We start from the raw sequence: 17846 nt of genomic DNA, 5'->3' as shown, positions 1-17846 counted from the left end.
GGGGAGGCGGAGAAAATGGTCCACAGGCCTCAAAGGTGATACTTATCACAGAGCTGAGCCTGCTTCCGGTTGGTTTCCTTTTGCACTTCCTTTAGAAACATGGGAGCAGAGCACCATCAGCCAATTTGCTAATGTCCCCGGGGCAGGTAGCTTCCACCTAATTCCTGTGTGTTTGTTCACTTCCTCTACTTCAAGTCTCAGTAAAGAGGCTTACTTACTGCAGGAAGCCCAATATTGTATCTCAGGTTGTGCTTGCTTACTGCAGATATTTAAAATTAATTAATTTATGCATATGATTTATATATGTCTATATAAAAATATTTTTAGGTAAACTTATTTTATCCTTAAATTTCCTGTCATAGTTTTGGGCTTTATACATTACTCTCAGATCTATAACTAGGGCAAATATAGTAAACAAATAAATAGTAACATCTATTACTAAAGTCACATGGTGTTTACTATGTGTCAGGCACTGTTTTCGTGATTTCGTATATTAATTTATCTAATTTTCCTAATAACAGAGTGAAGTATCCCATTATACAGATAAAAAACTGAGGCACAGTGAGAGTAAGTAACATACAAGATTACAAAGCTCTAAGTGAGGGAAGCAGTTTGAGTCCACTGGCTTAATTACTTTGTTCTACATAGAAGCTGTGGAGATTTACCATGGGCTATTCAGCCCTTTGCAAACCTCCAACTAAAGTACTCAGTGACCCTGGCTAAGTATATATGCTGTGAATATAGATTTTGCTAGAATTTGACCTACTCCCAGATAGAGTTCTGCAATTCTTCTGTTATTTACCCATCAAATCCTCACCTCGAATTTTGGTTAAAAAAATGGATTATTCTTGTGGTTGTATTCTGTAGCTATTTCATCACATTTTCTATCTCATTTATGCTCCTAACGGTCTTCTGATGTAGGGACTCATCTCAACTTTTCAGGGACATATAAGGCCCAAGAAGATTAAACAGCACCTTCAATTTAGATTATGCTCTTTCTCCTCATCCTAACTTAATCGCTTGGTTAGAAAATCAAGCTCCAACCAAGCTATTCATTTTCTAGACCAAATAATTATGCCATTTGAATTTCTTTTAAACATCCGGGTTAACTTGTAATGTATATAAAAAGCAGTAAGTCCTTTTGAAGTTTCGCCGGCTCAAAAAATAGAACCCAAAATTGAAGAGGTTCATTAATCACTAGTTTTATTCCTACACCAATGTAGAGACAGAACTGAAGAAAGAATACAAGTGTACTTTCCTATTTGCTTATGTTTCCTTTGAAAATTGTGAGGTTATCTCTAACGTAGCACTATAATTTTGCAACAGTTAGAAAAGTGTCTGTGGAAGAGAGATCTTGTTGGCAGTAGGGAAGGACTTTATTTCTAAGAACACGAGCCAGAAAACAAACAAGAGTCTGTTGGCAGCACTGGGTTTAGTGCCCAGATAACAGAGGCAGTGCCCTGTTATGTAGGGTATGCTAGTTATCCCAACTTTTGTGGATATTGGCATTTCTTCGAGGGAGGCAGCCAACATCTATGGTGGTTTTGTTGGTATTAAAAGATTAATAAGTTGGTCCTGGTTTATGGTAACAGAAATCCATGCGGAAGAAACTAAATGTTTCACTGTTACCATAGCCTCTAAGGTGCAATTGGCTCTGGAATACCTATTAATTATTTAAAATAACATCATAAAAATGTATTAATTCGTGCTCCAATAAAAACTGATGTTGGGTAAATGTGAACTTATTAATGATCTTGTTGCTAATAATGTAAATCTGCAGTTTTGGTCCAAGTCTCTGTTGGAACGGAGGCCCATCACACTTCATAACTACTTAAAAAAATAGCTGCAACAAGAAAAGTTCAGATCTAATTGCTTTCATTCAGAGGATATTTTTCCACCTTAAAGGCACCTGGCAACAAAGCTCCCTACTTTATGTGGCTTTCACAATAGAAATCAAAAGGAAATTTATTATTATCTGATACTCTCTCAGCAACCTCCCTTACTCTCCTATCCTCACTTGTCTTTCAATCTCTTATTCTGTTATCCTTGTCATCTCCTCTCCACTCCATTCCAAACTTCCTCAAAGTGACATTAACCAGAAAAGACAGAGTGGGGCCTGGCCGGTGTTGTTCAATGGTTAAGCGTCGACCTATGAACCAGGAGGTCAGGGTTCGATTCCTGGTCAGGGCACAAGCCCAGTTTGAGGGCTTAATCCCCAGTGGGGGGCTTGCAGGAGGCAGCCAATCAATGATTCTCTCATCTTTGATGTTTTTATCTCTTTCTCCCTTCCTCTCTGAAATCAATAAAAATATATTAAAATAAAACAAAACAATACCATCTGCTCCATAGGCCCTGAGTGTAAATCATACTGTCATTATGAATCTATCTACAAGCTATACAGGGTGGGGAAAGAGTAGGTTTACAGATGTTTGCATGGAAAATAATACAATAATCAATAAGTAATAATACAAGAATAAACTCCATGTTTTGTGTATTCACAACTGTAAACCTAGTTTTGCCATACCCTGTATATACTTAACCCACTTTCTATTCCTTCTCTCTATGTCCTCTAATATCAGGCTTATTGATAGACTCTAATTCTTCCAGCAGTCCTGGCTATCATTCAACATACTTTTTTTTGGGGTCTTAACCATCTTTTTTGTTTTGGTTTCTGTTTCCTAGACAAGTTTTTCCTTCCCTTTTATATTCTTTCATCTGGCCTCCATTCTTGGTCCGTTCTATCTCCCGCATAATTTACTATGTTCTTTGTGTCACCCATGAGTCAATGTTAACCTTCCCATGTTACACGGCTTACATATAGGCATTTAGGAGATAGAAACAAGTCATAGAAAGGAATAAGAAGGTTCTTTTAGATATAGGTGTGCTTTTACCAAATTTACACATATTTTAAAAATAGGGTAAAAAGAAAACATTTGATTTTTGTCAGTCATTGGTAATTAATGTTCAGAGATGAACTACAGTAGATACAGTATAATGTTTAGCTCCTGGGCAATTTTTCCACAAGAAAAAGTGTAGCATTTGGTAACTATCATTTCAACAAACAAAAGAGTTTCCTAGAACGGAAAGGTATTCTGTAGTGTGAAATGAAAGCACCAGGTGTTTGTACAGAATGCCACAGAACATACATGCAGCCTGTTTATTCCTTGCACAACTCAATATACTGAAATATATTTATGTTAAGATATTGTTTATTAACATATTTATGTGATGAGTTATCTCTTTCTTTATAATAGAGTCTCCAACAGACAGCTGCTGGCCAAAATGCAGCCTCCATTTCTGAGCCATGAGTGCTGGGTGTGGCCATGAAGCTAAGTTCTAGCACATGAAATATGAGGGGAAAAGAAGCATGTACCGCTCGGCCAGCATGGCTCAGTGGCTGAACATTGACCTATGAACCAGGAGGTCAAGGTTCAACTACTGGTCAGGGCACATGCTTCCTGGTTAGGGCACATGCCTGGGTTGCAGGCTCGATCTCCAGTAGGAGGCATTCAGGAGCCAGCCAATCAATGCTTCTCTCTCATCATCGATGGTACTATCTCTCTCTCCTTCTCCCTTCCTCTCTGGAAAAAAAAAAAAAAGTGTGCACCTTCTGGGCCCGCCTTCACACAGAAGTGTGGCCATCCCCACCTTTCTTCCCATGGACTTGAATATGGATAAGGGCTCAAGGTGGCAGAGCAGTTAGATAAAAGGGGTCTAAGGCAGGGGTGGGGAACCTTTTTCCTGCCAAGGGCCATTTGGGTATATAATATCATTCTCAGGCCATACAGAATTATCAACATAAAACTTAGCTTGCTGTATTTGGTCAAACATTTAATTAACTCACCCCTAATGCCTTGACAGGGCCAGACCAAATGATTTTAAGGGCCTTATATGGTTCATGGGCGGGACATTTCCCACCCCTGGTCTAGGGTTTTGAAACATAGAGCCGACACCTGGATCCAGAACTGCTTATATACAATTATTATGTGTGCGTGAGGGAAAGATGTTCAAGGCACTTTTATGCTGGTTTTCTGTGATGGCAGGCCAATCTGTAGCATAAATGATACAATTTAGTTTATTGTTGGAATATGAGGTTTGTGTTCCAGTGTGCAATTAGGTGTCTCCTCAAAGTTCAGATCGTGTTTGCATTATCTTTTGGAGTTTATTTTGCTTTGTAATATGGACTATGTTTTATGTGAGCAAATGAAAATCTGTTCATACATTTGTGTAACTATTATGGTTATTCAAAAATTTGGGAACTATTTAAATAGCCTCCAGAGAAGACTGAATGTTGGACTCTCTTTAATTAGTAAACCACCATCAAGAACAAATACACTAGTTCTCTAAAAAAGGTTTAACCTCAAGTCTTGCCCTACATATTTTCCATCTTCACATCTCGTTTGGTTTACAGAGACCACTTCTTAGACTGTCTCCCTCCTCCAGATTGCTTTGGAATTTGTCTCTGAGCATTGCTCTTAGCCAGCTGCCTTACCCCAAAGACCCACCCACACCCTATAAGCTCTGGGCCTATGCCACACAGCCTTCTGGAGGGCTCATTTCTAATGTCTGCTCATAATCTATTTGGTTTTCCTTTGATTTCAGTGGCTTCGCTTCAATGATATAGTTCATCATACTTAGGGGAATGGTTAGCTTAAAAGGTTAATATTTACATATACTACAAATGCAGTCCTCTCCAATGGAAACTCCTAAAAAAATAGATGTGTGGCTATCCTGATGGCAAAAAAAATCATTGGAAAACAAGAAAAAATACATCATATAATACAATAAATGCCTGCCAAGATTTATAGGTTTCCAGAAATGATAATTGGATGCTATTTCAGTACATTCTAAGGATCACTCTTTTAAGCTGTTTTTGTTTTCAGGTTTTTTTTCAAGTATTAGAATCTTGATTGAATGCTGACCCCGAAAAAGCAAACCCCCCAAAACTCATGCTCATAAATTCAGTGAAGGGTTGGTTCACTCACACGACCGTCAGATAATGAGCTGATTAAAGTTCTCTAAAATTTTATAAGCTCAAGTTCTATCTCACCTTTCCAAGCTCTAATCTTAAAGCTGTCAGCATAGCGACCGCCAACAAATAGTATAAATGATACAGACAATTAAGCAAAGTCTTTTCCAAATCTGGCACCTAATACCTTAGGCATGAAAATGTGTCTCACCCATCTCTCCAAAAGGCTTACTGATATATATATATATCTTATTGATTTTTTTTACAGAGAGGAAGGGAGAGGGATAGAGAGTTAGAAACATCGATGAGAGAGAAACATAGATCAGCTGCCTCCTGCACACCCCCTACGGGGGATGTGCCTGCTACCAAGGTACATGCCCTTGACCGGAATCGAACCTGGGACCCTTCAGTCCGCAGGCCAACACTCTATCCACTGAACCAAACCGGCTAGGGCAAGGCTCACTGTTTTAAACTAGATGCACTGGCATTAGCATTGAGTAGCTGATTGAAACTCTTGTTGATATTTTGAAAAACTTTAAATATTTGTTTCTGTTTAATAAAAGTAATAGTAAACATGATAACTAGATAAAGGATTCTTTGGTGTCCTTAAAAGATGCTTCAAGTAGTTTGTATATCTAATATTATATTTTTGTACTTCCATTAGTTATATGTATTTCACCCACAACTCTATGACCTTTTATAAAAGTTATATAGGGTAAAAAGTGAAAATCCCCCGCTTCTACCCTTTTGATTCTATTGTCTTAAAGTAACTGCTATTAACAATTCTGTGCCTGTTTAGCTGGGATTTGATGTATTCCTATTTAGTCATATACCCCAGCCTATAATTATATCAAATCTATGCCTATATCTATATGTCACCTATATCTCTATATGCCATATTTTCCGGCATATAAGACAACTTTTTAACCCAGGAAAATCTTCTATATGCCCAGTCGTCTTATACGCCTGAAAATACAGTATATATATCTGCATCCTCACATTTTGTCATATAAGGTTGAGCTATGCTATACATATTGCTCTTCCACTGTCATTTTCCATATATACTATGTCATGAACATCATCTTTCAGTTAGTGTACATGGATCTCATGCCATCTTTTTAATGGTTGCATAGCATTCCAAACTGTACCCTAGTTTATACATACAATTTTATTATTAACTATAGCATATGCATGCCATTATAAGCAATAATTAAACATTATAGGTGGAAATTTGTTTTTTTCTTTTTTGTCAGTAATACACAATACAATTATGAACATCTTTGTGCATGTATTTTTTTATGAAGTTGTTTTATTATTTCTTTTGGTAAAGTGCTAAAATGGCCAGTTGCCAATTCAAAGGTATTTTAACTCAGCAATATCAAATAGAACAAAAATTCCTACACATTTTGATTCTAGAGGCTTCTCCTATAACCATACTTTTCCAGAGTAAATTCCAAACATAGAATTTTGTTATTGAAACTGTTTATTACAAGGCATCGCAAATGAGTTGTAGCGTCCAAGTAAATGTTCCACCAGATAATGCTATAGCACTCCAGAATGATGAAATGCTTAAAATAGAGTATTTAAGTTAGAACTTGTAAATGGGATATAATTACAGCTCTCATAATGCAACCATGCTATAGTGACACGTCCAAGAGCAAATTCTTCCCAGCATTCTTAGTATCGATATAAATGTCCAAGTGGTGAGCATATGTTTCTGGAATGTTTAATGTTTCTGTCGGCAGTTGGGCAGGGTTTGTCTTATTTTCGGGGAGCTATGTCATAAGTCGGCTAATACCTTCTTATGTCATTATTGCATTCCCTCCAACAGATTTGATAGGGTATATGGAAATTTCTGAAAAGGTGAGCTGAGCATTCCAATCTGAACAACTTTATGGAGCATTAGCATTTTGTTACAACTTATACAAGGCAGGAAGAGTTGGCCAGAAGCACAGAATGATCTGCTGGCATATAGCTGGAGCACCGTGATCCTTGCTGCAAAGTGTTTGACTTCACTTAAACTGACTTATGACATGTCACTGATCTAGTTTGTTAGCGAAACCACAGTTTATGGAAACCAGATTTCTTCACCATAAAGAGAGTGGGAGATTTTATTCCTCATTGTAGATAGCTCAGTTGAACAGAACTGAGAACATTAGCTTTGTTAGAATGGCAATTGTGGATTAATATTATATTGAAAGAGGGGCAAGGATGTCACACTAAAGTGTCCAATCTGCGTTGTTTTGCAATGCCAATGGCCACATTGGGTTTATAGAAGAAATCGTATTTATATTTACATCAGGATTATAGAGCACTACATTGTGGGAAGATTTTTGGAAAAATCCTAAAAACAAGGCAAACTTTGTTCAAGTGTTCACTAACCAACCCATGCTTCAGGTAGCTCCCTCAAATCCTTGCTTCCCTCACCCAGATACTACTTAAGGGAGCATGGCATCTACAGGATTAGTCAGGGGCCTGGGCATAAAAAATAATTTCAGTTATTAGCCCTTTTGGGTCAAGAGTTAAAGAAAAGCTGATATACCCATTGATAACAAATGTGCCAGGATAACATTTAACATAGTATCAGCATATTTTGGGGGCAAGGGTACTGTTGCTTTTATATATATGTAAAGCGGTCATTTTTAATATGTAATTTATACCATTTTTCTTTGATAAAATATGCTTTTCAGAGGGAAAAGGAAACAAGTCAAATGAATGTTATTAAATTAAAAAATTGAGGTTACTCTTTAGATGGGCTTTGAACAGTGAGCTTTCTCATGGTATTTAATTCCAATGAAGAAAGTGAAACCAATTCTGTCTTCAATACAGTCCCAGAACAGATTGTTCATAAACCATTATAAATAATTATTAGTCAAACGGATAGGTTATTATATTTTAATTTTTATATATTTTGATGGTTTCCCCAAGAAGATACTCTTGGAGTCACCCAGCTACATTATAGGGGAAAGGAAACATCTTACATATCCCTTTCATGCTGCCAAAATAATAAGTGATGGAAACAAGGATATTTACAACATTCCAAAAGCTAGATAATCTGCACATGTGTCTTACCTTTCTCTTGCGAAGTCTGACTTGATTATCTGTGGGTTCCTGGGTGGTCAGAGGTTCCTTCAAGTGTAAACACCGCATGCCATCTCCCGAGCTGACCTTTGGAAGGCTTTTGTTTTGATGTTCTGAGAAACCACTCTTCTGCAGGCCATTTTCAGCGGACATTCCACCAGGGCAGGAAGGAGGCTGCAGAAGGCAGCCCCCAGTATCTGCTTTTGATAACGGCAGTCCTCTGTCTGCACAAGGACTAGCGAAAAACTCATCTTGTACTGCACAGCAGGTGTTTCTTTCATGTTCCTCCTTGGGGAAGTCGGGTTTCCTTCGTTGCTGAGCAATTACAGCAGAATTAAGCAATTGCTTCTCAGGCACAATATCTTTCACATTCAACGACTCACATACCTGTATGTGGGATGCATCTTTTATTTCACTTAAGCTTATATCATTACAAAGCTCCAGGCTTTTACTTATAATGTCAATGACTTTCCTCTCCCCACTTTCTTCTATGAGTGCTAATTCAGCTCCGCCAGCCACTCCCCAGGAGTTGTAAGAAGCTTGGTTTCTTTCCGTGATGGGCAGCGTCTTGACTAAGGAGCCTGCTCCTTTGACGCTATGTTGGTCTGAGGTTTCGTGCCCTTGGGAAGTTAAAATCTGTTTATCATCTGTAAGACACAGATCAGAATCGGTATCCTCGTCAGAAACATGCACTAGCGTTTCCGTGCTGGCTTCCAGAGAAAGAAACTGATCTTCACCTTCCTGGCTGTCACTTTCATCCACCTCCTTTGAAATGTGACCCATGGGCCTCCCAGGAAAATCTCTCAGCTCTGATGCATGGCAGCAGTCTGGTAGTGAAACACACTTCTCTTTGCGGTCCGCATTTAGAGTTGCATCTTTTTCCATACTTGCCTGCAAGCTGTCAGCTACTAGTCCATGATGACATGCTGTGTTATGATCATCAGAACTAAAAGGCTGTCCCATCCATTGGGTCACATGTTCTTCCCAGCTTCTCTTCCTGATAGCTACAGACATGTCATTGTAGTTTAACAACAGATACAGAAATACATTCCATGTGAGACAAAAAGAGATGGAACTTGATGAAAGAACTTCAAATTTGCTGACTGAAGAAGAGAGTGAGTTTTCTCATTTCACCACCTATTAAAAAATTAAAAAAAATATATAGTTCAGGACATGATTCTAAACTGAAAATATAACTTGGAAAAGAGAGCACTTAATCTATGCTAGAAAGATTAAATTAGAAAGTTTATAAAATTTCTGTTTAATAGTATTAATTCTTTAAGAAGCAGCTTGATATAAGTAGAAAATTTCACATTGGATATTTATGATAAAAAATCACTGACAGTATTTTAAAATGCAGCTGGATTGATCAATCTATTAATGAATAAAGATATAACTACTGGACATTGAAAACTTCAGTAAGAAAATATTTGGATTGAAATACTTGATAAAATTCACTGCAAGAAACTTGTTGTTCTAGCTTACATGCTTTCCTCATTTAGTTTTGTGAACACAAGTCTTGACAGAAATCTATTTGCTGTTTGGTTTGAATTTCAACAAAGGCCACTAGGGAACTGTTCATGCAAAATCTGAGCTATAGAGACAGCATTTGTAATGTATTAGTGTGTGAAAGAGCTAATACAGATCCCAAACTCTCAGGATGTATTCACTCCAGGGAGTGACTAAGAAACATGAAATAATCCAGTTTAGCTCATATTAACACATAATTCATGGATAAGAAAGCATAGCACATACCATTTACAATGCCTCAGGATAAATACATTTACATGCATAATATTCCTGCTACTAGCTAGCTAGCTAGCATTATTGAGTCTAAGAGAAATTCAATAACTTGTTCACGGTTATAGATACATCTAGGAAGTAAGCCAGTAGTCAAACTAGGCCCTGGTTCTAAGGCCAGGATGAGGTAGCCAACACACTTCATTGTCTCCGTGCAATGAGATCCTACCTCCACCCTTTCCTTCCACATATCTGTAGTATGTATAAAAACTAATCTCCGTAGGCAGGAATTCAGGGGAACCAAAAGGACGATGTGAGCATGATAAGACAATTGGGATAATTCTTCAGAAATTTCAGTCTCTCTGGCTTGCATGGAGTTTAGTTTGTATACTTCTGTTAGAATTCGGTCATAAAAATTTAAGTAAACAAGAAAACCAGGCATAAGATAAGGTCAGAATATAAACACATTCCTGGTATTCATACTTTTTACCTTGAATTATTCAAACCCTTAGTTAAAGGAAAAAAATTATACCAGTGTAAACTCAGCCTTATAAAATGTTGTTCTGTAATGAAAGCAAATTCATGGACTGTAAAAGAAAAATCCCATTCACAAAGCAGATACTTCTAGTTTTGACTCCACATAGGGACTTTCAGAACATAACATGGATTGGCTTATTGATTTCAGCTGTAAACAAGATTAACTGCTGTGCTGGTTTTGGGTCACTTCAGGCTATTGAAAAGGACTGACTCCTCACCAAAAATTTCAAGCTATTCTGACTAAGCTCTAAGCACATGCCAGAAAGGTAAATATTCCCATCCTGTGAAGACCAGTGAAGTTAAGGAATGTACTAGAAATTGGTTCCTCAGCTTGACCAAATACCTTTCTGGATATTATTTGGTGCCCTCAAAGGTCTGTGATCATCTTTGAAAATGGTCAGCATTCACATTTTCCGTGTGGGCATTCATTCTCCACGCAAAAGAAAATAGAAAGACCCTGAATCCCATGCATAAGTCATTACAGTGTGGGAGGCTACAGAAAGTGGAAAAAACGCATAGATGCAGGTCAGAAAAAATTTGCTTTTATGGGCAAATTTGGGTTGTAATAGGGAGGTTCTGTTTTAGATGCTTTCTTTTCTTTATTTTTATCCAGTGTAGAAAGAGAGGGCTAACTTAAGAAACGCCAAGTGGTATTACTGTGTCATTCCTAAGCCTCATTTACATTTCAGTTGAGACTGAATTCTGGCTTCATTTCTTTTACTAAGAAGAAATAGAGTTTTATTAACCCCTTAGAGAACAGAGTACACTAAATTTTGCCTTTAAGACCTTATTTTAATATTAACTAACCTATTTTACTCAACCTTGGCAAGTATGTAAATATTTTTATATCATCAAAGGGAGACAGTTCAACAAGTTCTGAGAAAATCTGGCTACAAAGAAAGATTATAAATTAGATATATCCAACATAGTATTAATTACTCTGTCCTAGTTTCTAATCTAGGTTTTTTGATTATTTTCAAATTATTCCTGTGAATGTACATTGTCTTTTCTTTCAAGAAAAATGTCCTAATTATTGTTATGACAACCATCATTACATTTTGAGTGCTCATCCCATAATATCCTGTGGTCTGATAGATTTAAAAAAAATTATCTCCACAAGCTTTCTTATTCATACTTCCTATTTAAATTTTGAGTTATAACATTTATGGTTAAAATCTGCCTCCACAATTTAAAGGCTGAACAGAATATTAATAAGATGGAACACTGGATTCTTTTCAATCACGTCTCAGCGTATGGCCTCATTTTCTAAGTCATCTGAATTGATTAGAATCCATCCTGCCAGGAAGATGTGAAGTCTTTGTAAAAGTTCTGACTTTCCCTATGGACCACCTCATCAGAATGCCTTATTTAAAATTATATTTCTAGCCTGGCTGGTATGGCTTAGTGGTTGAGCCTCCACCCATGAGCCAGGAGGTCATGGTTCGATTCCCGGTCAGGACACATGCCAAGTTACGGGCTCGATCCCTAGTAGGGACTGTGTAAGAGGCAGCTGATAAATGATTCTCTCTCATCATCGATGTTTCTATCTCTTTCTCCCTTTCCCTTCTTTCTCTCTGAAATCAACAAAAACAAATAAAAATTTTAACTACTGACTACTTATTTGTAAATTTCTATTACATTTTTTGGGTAAGCCTTTTTACGAAATTTCATTCAGAATGAGCTCATCTACTGAGGATTTGGATGAAGGATCTGGAAAAGTATAGGTCATTCCAGGGTGTTGATTTTATGAAGTGAATTTCCATGGGGATTTTTCACTTCTTAAATGCATGTGTTCAAACACCACTGTATTAATATTACAAGAGACTATATGTACCTGTAATTATGTAACATTTCTGAAAAATAATTGCAAAATGTCCAACTTTACTGTTTGTGATATTAGTGCATAGGATGTTTAGATACCAAGTGATTTCAAATGAATTGTTCCGGCTAATTTTGTAGCACGAACACTCCATAAAATAAGTACTTTATAGCATATAGAATTTATTTTTAAATTAATTGTAATTGCACTAAAAAACGACATCAAACGAATACATTCTATTGAGAATCACTGACATATATCTGATATCAAATGATCATGCTTTGCCTTGAACTTATTGCTGATATAAACACATACCTTACTTTTTGTCCCTAAGGAAGAAGAGCCTGGTGATAATCACTCCTGGTCATTCTATAGCCTGGGAGAACATGATAAAAATGAAGGACTTGTGGCTGAAATCAAGTTGGCAGTACTGTAGAACTGATTGCAACACTGTCTGCCCATCATCATTCATTAGCAAATGTTTATTCAGTGCCATAGACATTGTGCTAAACATTGGGAATATAAACCTAAATATTAATGTATTCTACCTTTCCTAAAGAAGCTTACAACTTTATGGTAGAAACTCATGTAAACAAGGATAATAAGTTCTCACATGACCACAAATGCCACAGAAAATTTAACACAGAGGAGGGCGTCATTAACTCTCCCTCCTTTTTGCTCTCCCTCTTTCCTCCCTCCCTCCCTCCCTCCTTCCCTCCCTCCTTCCCTCCCTCTCTTCCTCCCTTTCTCCCTCTCTCCCTCCCTTCCTCCCTCCTCATTTTCTAAATCATTTGAATTGACTAGAATCCAGATTGGAAAGTCATTGTAAAAGTCCTGACTTTTGCCCTAGTTGGTTTGGCTCAGTAGATAGAGCATTGGCCTGAGGACTGAAGAGTCCGGGTTCAATTCTGATCAAGGGCACATGCCCCGGTTGCGGGCTCAATGCCCAGTTGGGGGCATGCAGGAGGCAGCCAATCAATGAATCTCTCTCTCTCTCTCCTTTCTTCTCTGAAATCAATAAAAATATATTTTTAAAAAAGTCCTAACTTTTTAGAGTCTTTGTAAAAATCATTTCTTTCTTTCTTCCTTTGTCCGTTCCCTCCTTCCAAGTAGTGTTGGTGATGGTGTGAACATTAGATAGGGCCTCTAGAGGAGGGACCCCCTGAATGAGGCCCTCTGTGGGAAATTTCCTGCTTCTGATACATCCAGGTCAAATGGGAGTTGAGATGTATTTCCTACTCTATGTGCGAAGTTTTTCTTTCTTTTTGGCTTCAGATTTTTACTATTCTAGAATCACCTCTTTAGAAAAGATAGCAGAAGCATCAATAAGCTCCAGAGGATTACTTACAACTTGAAAACTCATTGGTCACACATTGGAAACACATTTCTATGGAGCATTTCAGAGAAAACTAATGGGAGAAATTTTTCAAAGAAAAAGAATGCCAGATAATTTCTCAGAACTAATGAACTTAGTTTTAAGATTGAAGAGAATGCATGGAATATCCAATACTACAAAGAACAGAAATAGATCACACCAAGAAACATTATTGTGAAATTTCAGAAATTTAGAAGTAAACAAATGATCATAAATATCATCAGAGAAAGAAAAAAGAAATTACATATTAGGTATTGGGAATCCGAACAACGTTAGATTTCTTAACACTATACATAAGACAGGTAACGATTGGTTGCCTCCTGCATGCACCTGACGGGAGATCGAACCCGAAACCTGGGTATGTGCCCTGACTGACAAGAGTACCCGCCGGCTCCTGGTGTAAGCGTCAACCAATTGAGCCCACCGGCAAGGGCTAAATAAAATGTTTTAAAGAACGGAAATGTAATCATTGTATACTACTGGCTTAGCTGTGAAATTTTTTGGTAACCAAGACAATGCAAACAGTAAATACTGACTTATAGAAAAATTATAGACCAACTATTTTCCAAGCATAGAGTTTTCTGGGGGGTGGGGTTAGGGATGGTAGGCAGAATAGTTTCAGAGAACAAATGTTTAATTTTCTAGGAAATGAACTGGTAATGTCTAAAATGGAAAAAAATAACGTAATATTGTTTAGAAATATGGAAATAAATACCAGGAGAAATAGCTAAAATTTTTTTAAGTATTATGCTTCTGAATGCTTTTGCTTGAGATAGGAAAAAAAGTATCCTATGTATGAATCTCAGAAAGCTTGTTAAATAACAATTTAAATTTTAATATGTTCCAGAGCAGGAATTTTAAGACTGAGTTGATGCATAAATATAGTAATGAGCAAAAGTAGGCCTACAGTTGCGAGTATGTGAAACACAGAGTTTAGTCTTGTTTATTCTTGTCCTATATTATAAAAGGCTAATATGCAAATAGACCGAACAGTGGAACAACCGAACAACTGGTAGATATGATGTGCGCTGACCACCAGGGGGCTTGTGCGGAACATGGCGGGACGGTAGAGCAGGTGAGCGGGGGTGCCAGATCAAGGCGAGGCTCCCAGTTGCTGTTATCGGGGCGAGCCTCTGGTGGTTACTGAAAATTATTTGCTCCTTCATGCTGTGGTTCCGCCCAGCGCTCATACCTGCTGCCGGCACCAGCCCCACTCACACCCGCTGCTGGTGCCCAGCGCTGGTCCTGATCACTCAGCGCCATCAGTGGGTGCAAGCTGCAGCTGCTGGCCCTGATTGCCCCTGAGGGCTTCTCCACCTCCCCCTGTTCTTGAGGGGTGATCAGGGCAGCAGCCACCGCTCGCACCCACTCCTGGCGCTGGCCCCAATTGCTCCACACCATCAGCAGGTGCAAGCAGGGCCAGCGCCATCAGCACATGGGAGTGGCGGTGGCAGGAGTGGGGCTGCTGAAGACGGGGCCAGCGGCCGTGGTGGGAGGGGCTTGGCGGGGGCACAGAGGATGGGCTGAGACCCACCCCTGTGCCTACCACAGCCTTGCGACCCAGTTCCTTTCAAGGTTCACAAATTCATGACTGGGCCCCTAGTCTATAATAATAAAAGTGTAATATGCTAATTGGACTGGACAGCTGAATGACCTTCTGGACGTCATTCTGGACATCCTTCCAGATGACCTTCTGGACGATGCTGCAGCGGGGGCCGAGGCACAGGTGGTTAGAGACAATCAGGCAGGCAAGCAGAGTGGTTAGGGGCGATCAGGCAGGCAAGCAGGCAAGTGGTTAGGAGCCAGCGGTCCTGGATTGTGAGAGGGATGTCCAACTGCCTGCAGTCGGACATCCCCTGAGGGGTCCCAGGTTGTGAGAGGGTGCAGGCTGGGTTGAGGGACCCTCCCTCCCCCACCAGTGCATGAATTTCATGCCCCGGGCCTCTAGTATTATATATTTTTCCATACAAACAACTGTAAAAATACTTTTGCTCACTCCTGTATGCTTGCATTTCCTCTATAATATATTCAATAGGACCAACCTATTCCCCTTTGTTCCTGCCCCACTCAGCATCCCCTCCCCCCCCACTCACAATTATATACAAACTTGCCTCACACTTTCAGCAAAATAAAGGTGTCAGTTTGGTACTTATTTCTGACCACCAATGTCAGTGCAGTTTTTCATGAGGTTCTTAAGTGATTTCTTCAATGGCTTCCTTTCCTCCCCAACCCTTCTGGGAACTCCTGGAATTCAGGACAGGTATTCTTGGTAATCCTCTTAACTATAGTCTTTTAAAAATATTACCCGGATAGAAGTTTAAGACATCAAAAATAATATGTAAATAGAATTAAATGAGTAAATACATATGAAAAGAGGAATTATCGGTTATGTTCCAATTTTCTTGGATGCCACACTCTCAATTTTTGAAAAGATAGCAACTGTTTGATTCATTCCTTCAAATGTAGATATCTTGTTTTCTCCTTTCAGAACACAGATGTTATATTTCATTACATTACATTACATTATATTTATTATATTATGTAAAATTCTGAATTATATATATATATATATATATATATATATATATATCTATATCATAATCATATACATGTATATATGGTTAACCCACCCCCCCTCCCCCGGATAATTGTTAAACACCTTCACACAATCCCACATATGTAATAGAAGGGAAAATAAAGTCATAATAGTCCTGCCGACTTCTCTCTATTTTTTCTACTTTTTCCTTGAGTAGTCAGAGTTACTTCTGGCTTCCCTTAGTGTCTTTCTTCTTAATTACCTGTTCCATGTTAAATTTCTAGGACATGTGCTTCTACTACTCTGAAGTATATAGATGTGTCATATCTATCACGTAGCAAGTTCGCAGTAACTCTAGGGAGGAAGAAAAGATATAAGGGGGAAAATCTTTTAATTAAAAGTAGGTTAAACTCTCTGAAATGCTGTCTTGCAAGAATAGAGAATGCAGCTAAATCAAGAAAAGAACGCTTCAATGCCGGCCTGCTTTGTTACTACATGAAAAGGGTCCAGTGAGGTGGAGAGATTGGGGACATCTATGGTGATTTGAAATCTTAATGTATCTTAGCCTACTCCCAAGAAGTCTCCTTTCCACATAGTGAGTGGAATTGAGACAGATAATTAGAGCAGAATCAACAACACGGAAACAGACAGCATCACAGATTAACACAGTTCTTCAAAAGTGCGCTCACTAATGTCAACGGAAATCTTTATTGCAGTAAGCATTTGTAGAGGCTAAAATGAAATTCATTTTTTTTATGGAGATGTCAAAGAAAAAATTATCTAACAAACTAAATTGCGTGCCTTTTGGCATCTTCCTATTGCCCCTAAGTCAATGGCAACATGCAGAGGATGCTTTTCATTGCCAAACTGATGTCGCATATACAAGATGCCTAAGAGCAGCAAGAAATCATAGAACAGATACAATTGTTCTTAAATCTTTATGTAAATGTATGGGAAAATAGCATGAAAAGATAATAACACATTTAAAAAAGCATTTCTAAGTCTCATTATAGTGGCCAACGGTTAGTAAAAAACAATTAGTGCTTTTTCTTTAAAATATTCATGCTACCTAATCCAAATTAAGCTGTGGGAGAGAGAGAAACCTTTAACCTTTTGCACTCAGATGTCCAGTGTGACTCGACATGGTTAGCATCGGTAGCAGCTCTTTTTATACCTTTGAATGTATCAATAATTTGAAATATAAAAAAATCCAAATAAATAAGTTTGTATGAAAAGAAACTCCAGTTTTTTATTCTACTGCCGTGCTTTGTAAAATCTGGGGTATTTAAAAAAATAAATCCCGAGTAGAATAAAGGAATCGAGAATAAAGCAAGCGAGTGCAAAGGGTTAATAATATAATGTAAGAATTTCTCTCCATTTGATTTCATATAGATTTCCTTTCTTTAGTAGCAGTATATGTCTTACTCCTTCACAAAATTATCCATCTACTTTTACATCCTTTGCCAAATGTTGGCATTTACTCGTTACGCTTCATTAGCTGTTGGTGGGGGAAAAAAAATTCCTGTTAAAATTCTTTATTGGTAATTGCTTAATGAAGCTTACAATATTATATATGAAATAGCTTTCATGCCTTTAGACTGTCTGGAAAACATTAACAATTTTAGTAAATTATAGAATGAACCACCTATAATGAACTAAGTCAGTGGAATAAGTAGTACATCACCTTTTCCAAGAAACACACCCAACCTTCCATCATTTTTTGGTCTTTAGAAAAAAAAATGAAGTGGTATCTAATTAAAAACATTCTCTTTAATATTTTCCTATTTTT

The 17846-nt window shown here is 37.9% G+C and overlaps 1 protein-coding gene across 3 annotated transcripts in view; it reads right to left on the bottom strand.

Annotated features, from left to right (window-relative positions):
- Positions 1 to 17846, bottom strand: part of DLC1 (DLC1 Rho GTPase activating protein) — a 371866-nt gene that overhangs the window by 347310 nt on the left and 6710 nt on the right. For all 3 annotated transcript variants that reach the window (XM_079778921.1, XM_079778922.1, XM_079778917.1), the window contains exon 2: positions 8042 to 9187. In XM_079778921.1, coding sequence (XP_079635047.1) covers positions 8042 to 9064 — 1023 coding nt within the window. In that variant the 5' untranslated portion in view covers positions 9065 to 9187. The remainder of the gene's footprint in view (positions 1 to 8041; positions 9188 to 17846) is intronic.

This window comes from Cnephaeus nilssonii, assembly GCF_951640355.1.
Source record: "Cnephaeus nilssonii genome assembly, chromosome: 8".
In the NCBI taxonomy this organism is placed as follows: domain Eukaryota; kingdom Metazoa; phylum Chordata; class Mammalia; order Chiroptera; family Vespertilionidae; genus Cnephaeus; species Cnephaeus nilssonii.
The sequence above is the reverse complement of the archived record's forward strand: the minus strand, read 5'-3'. Positions and strand labels throughout refer to the sequence as shown.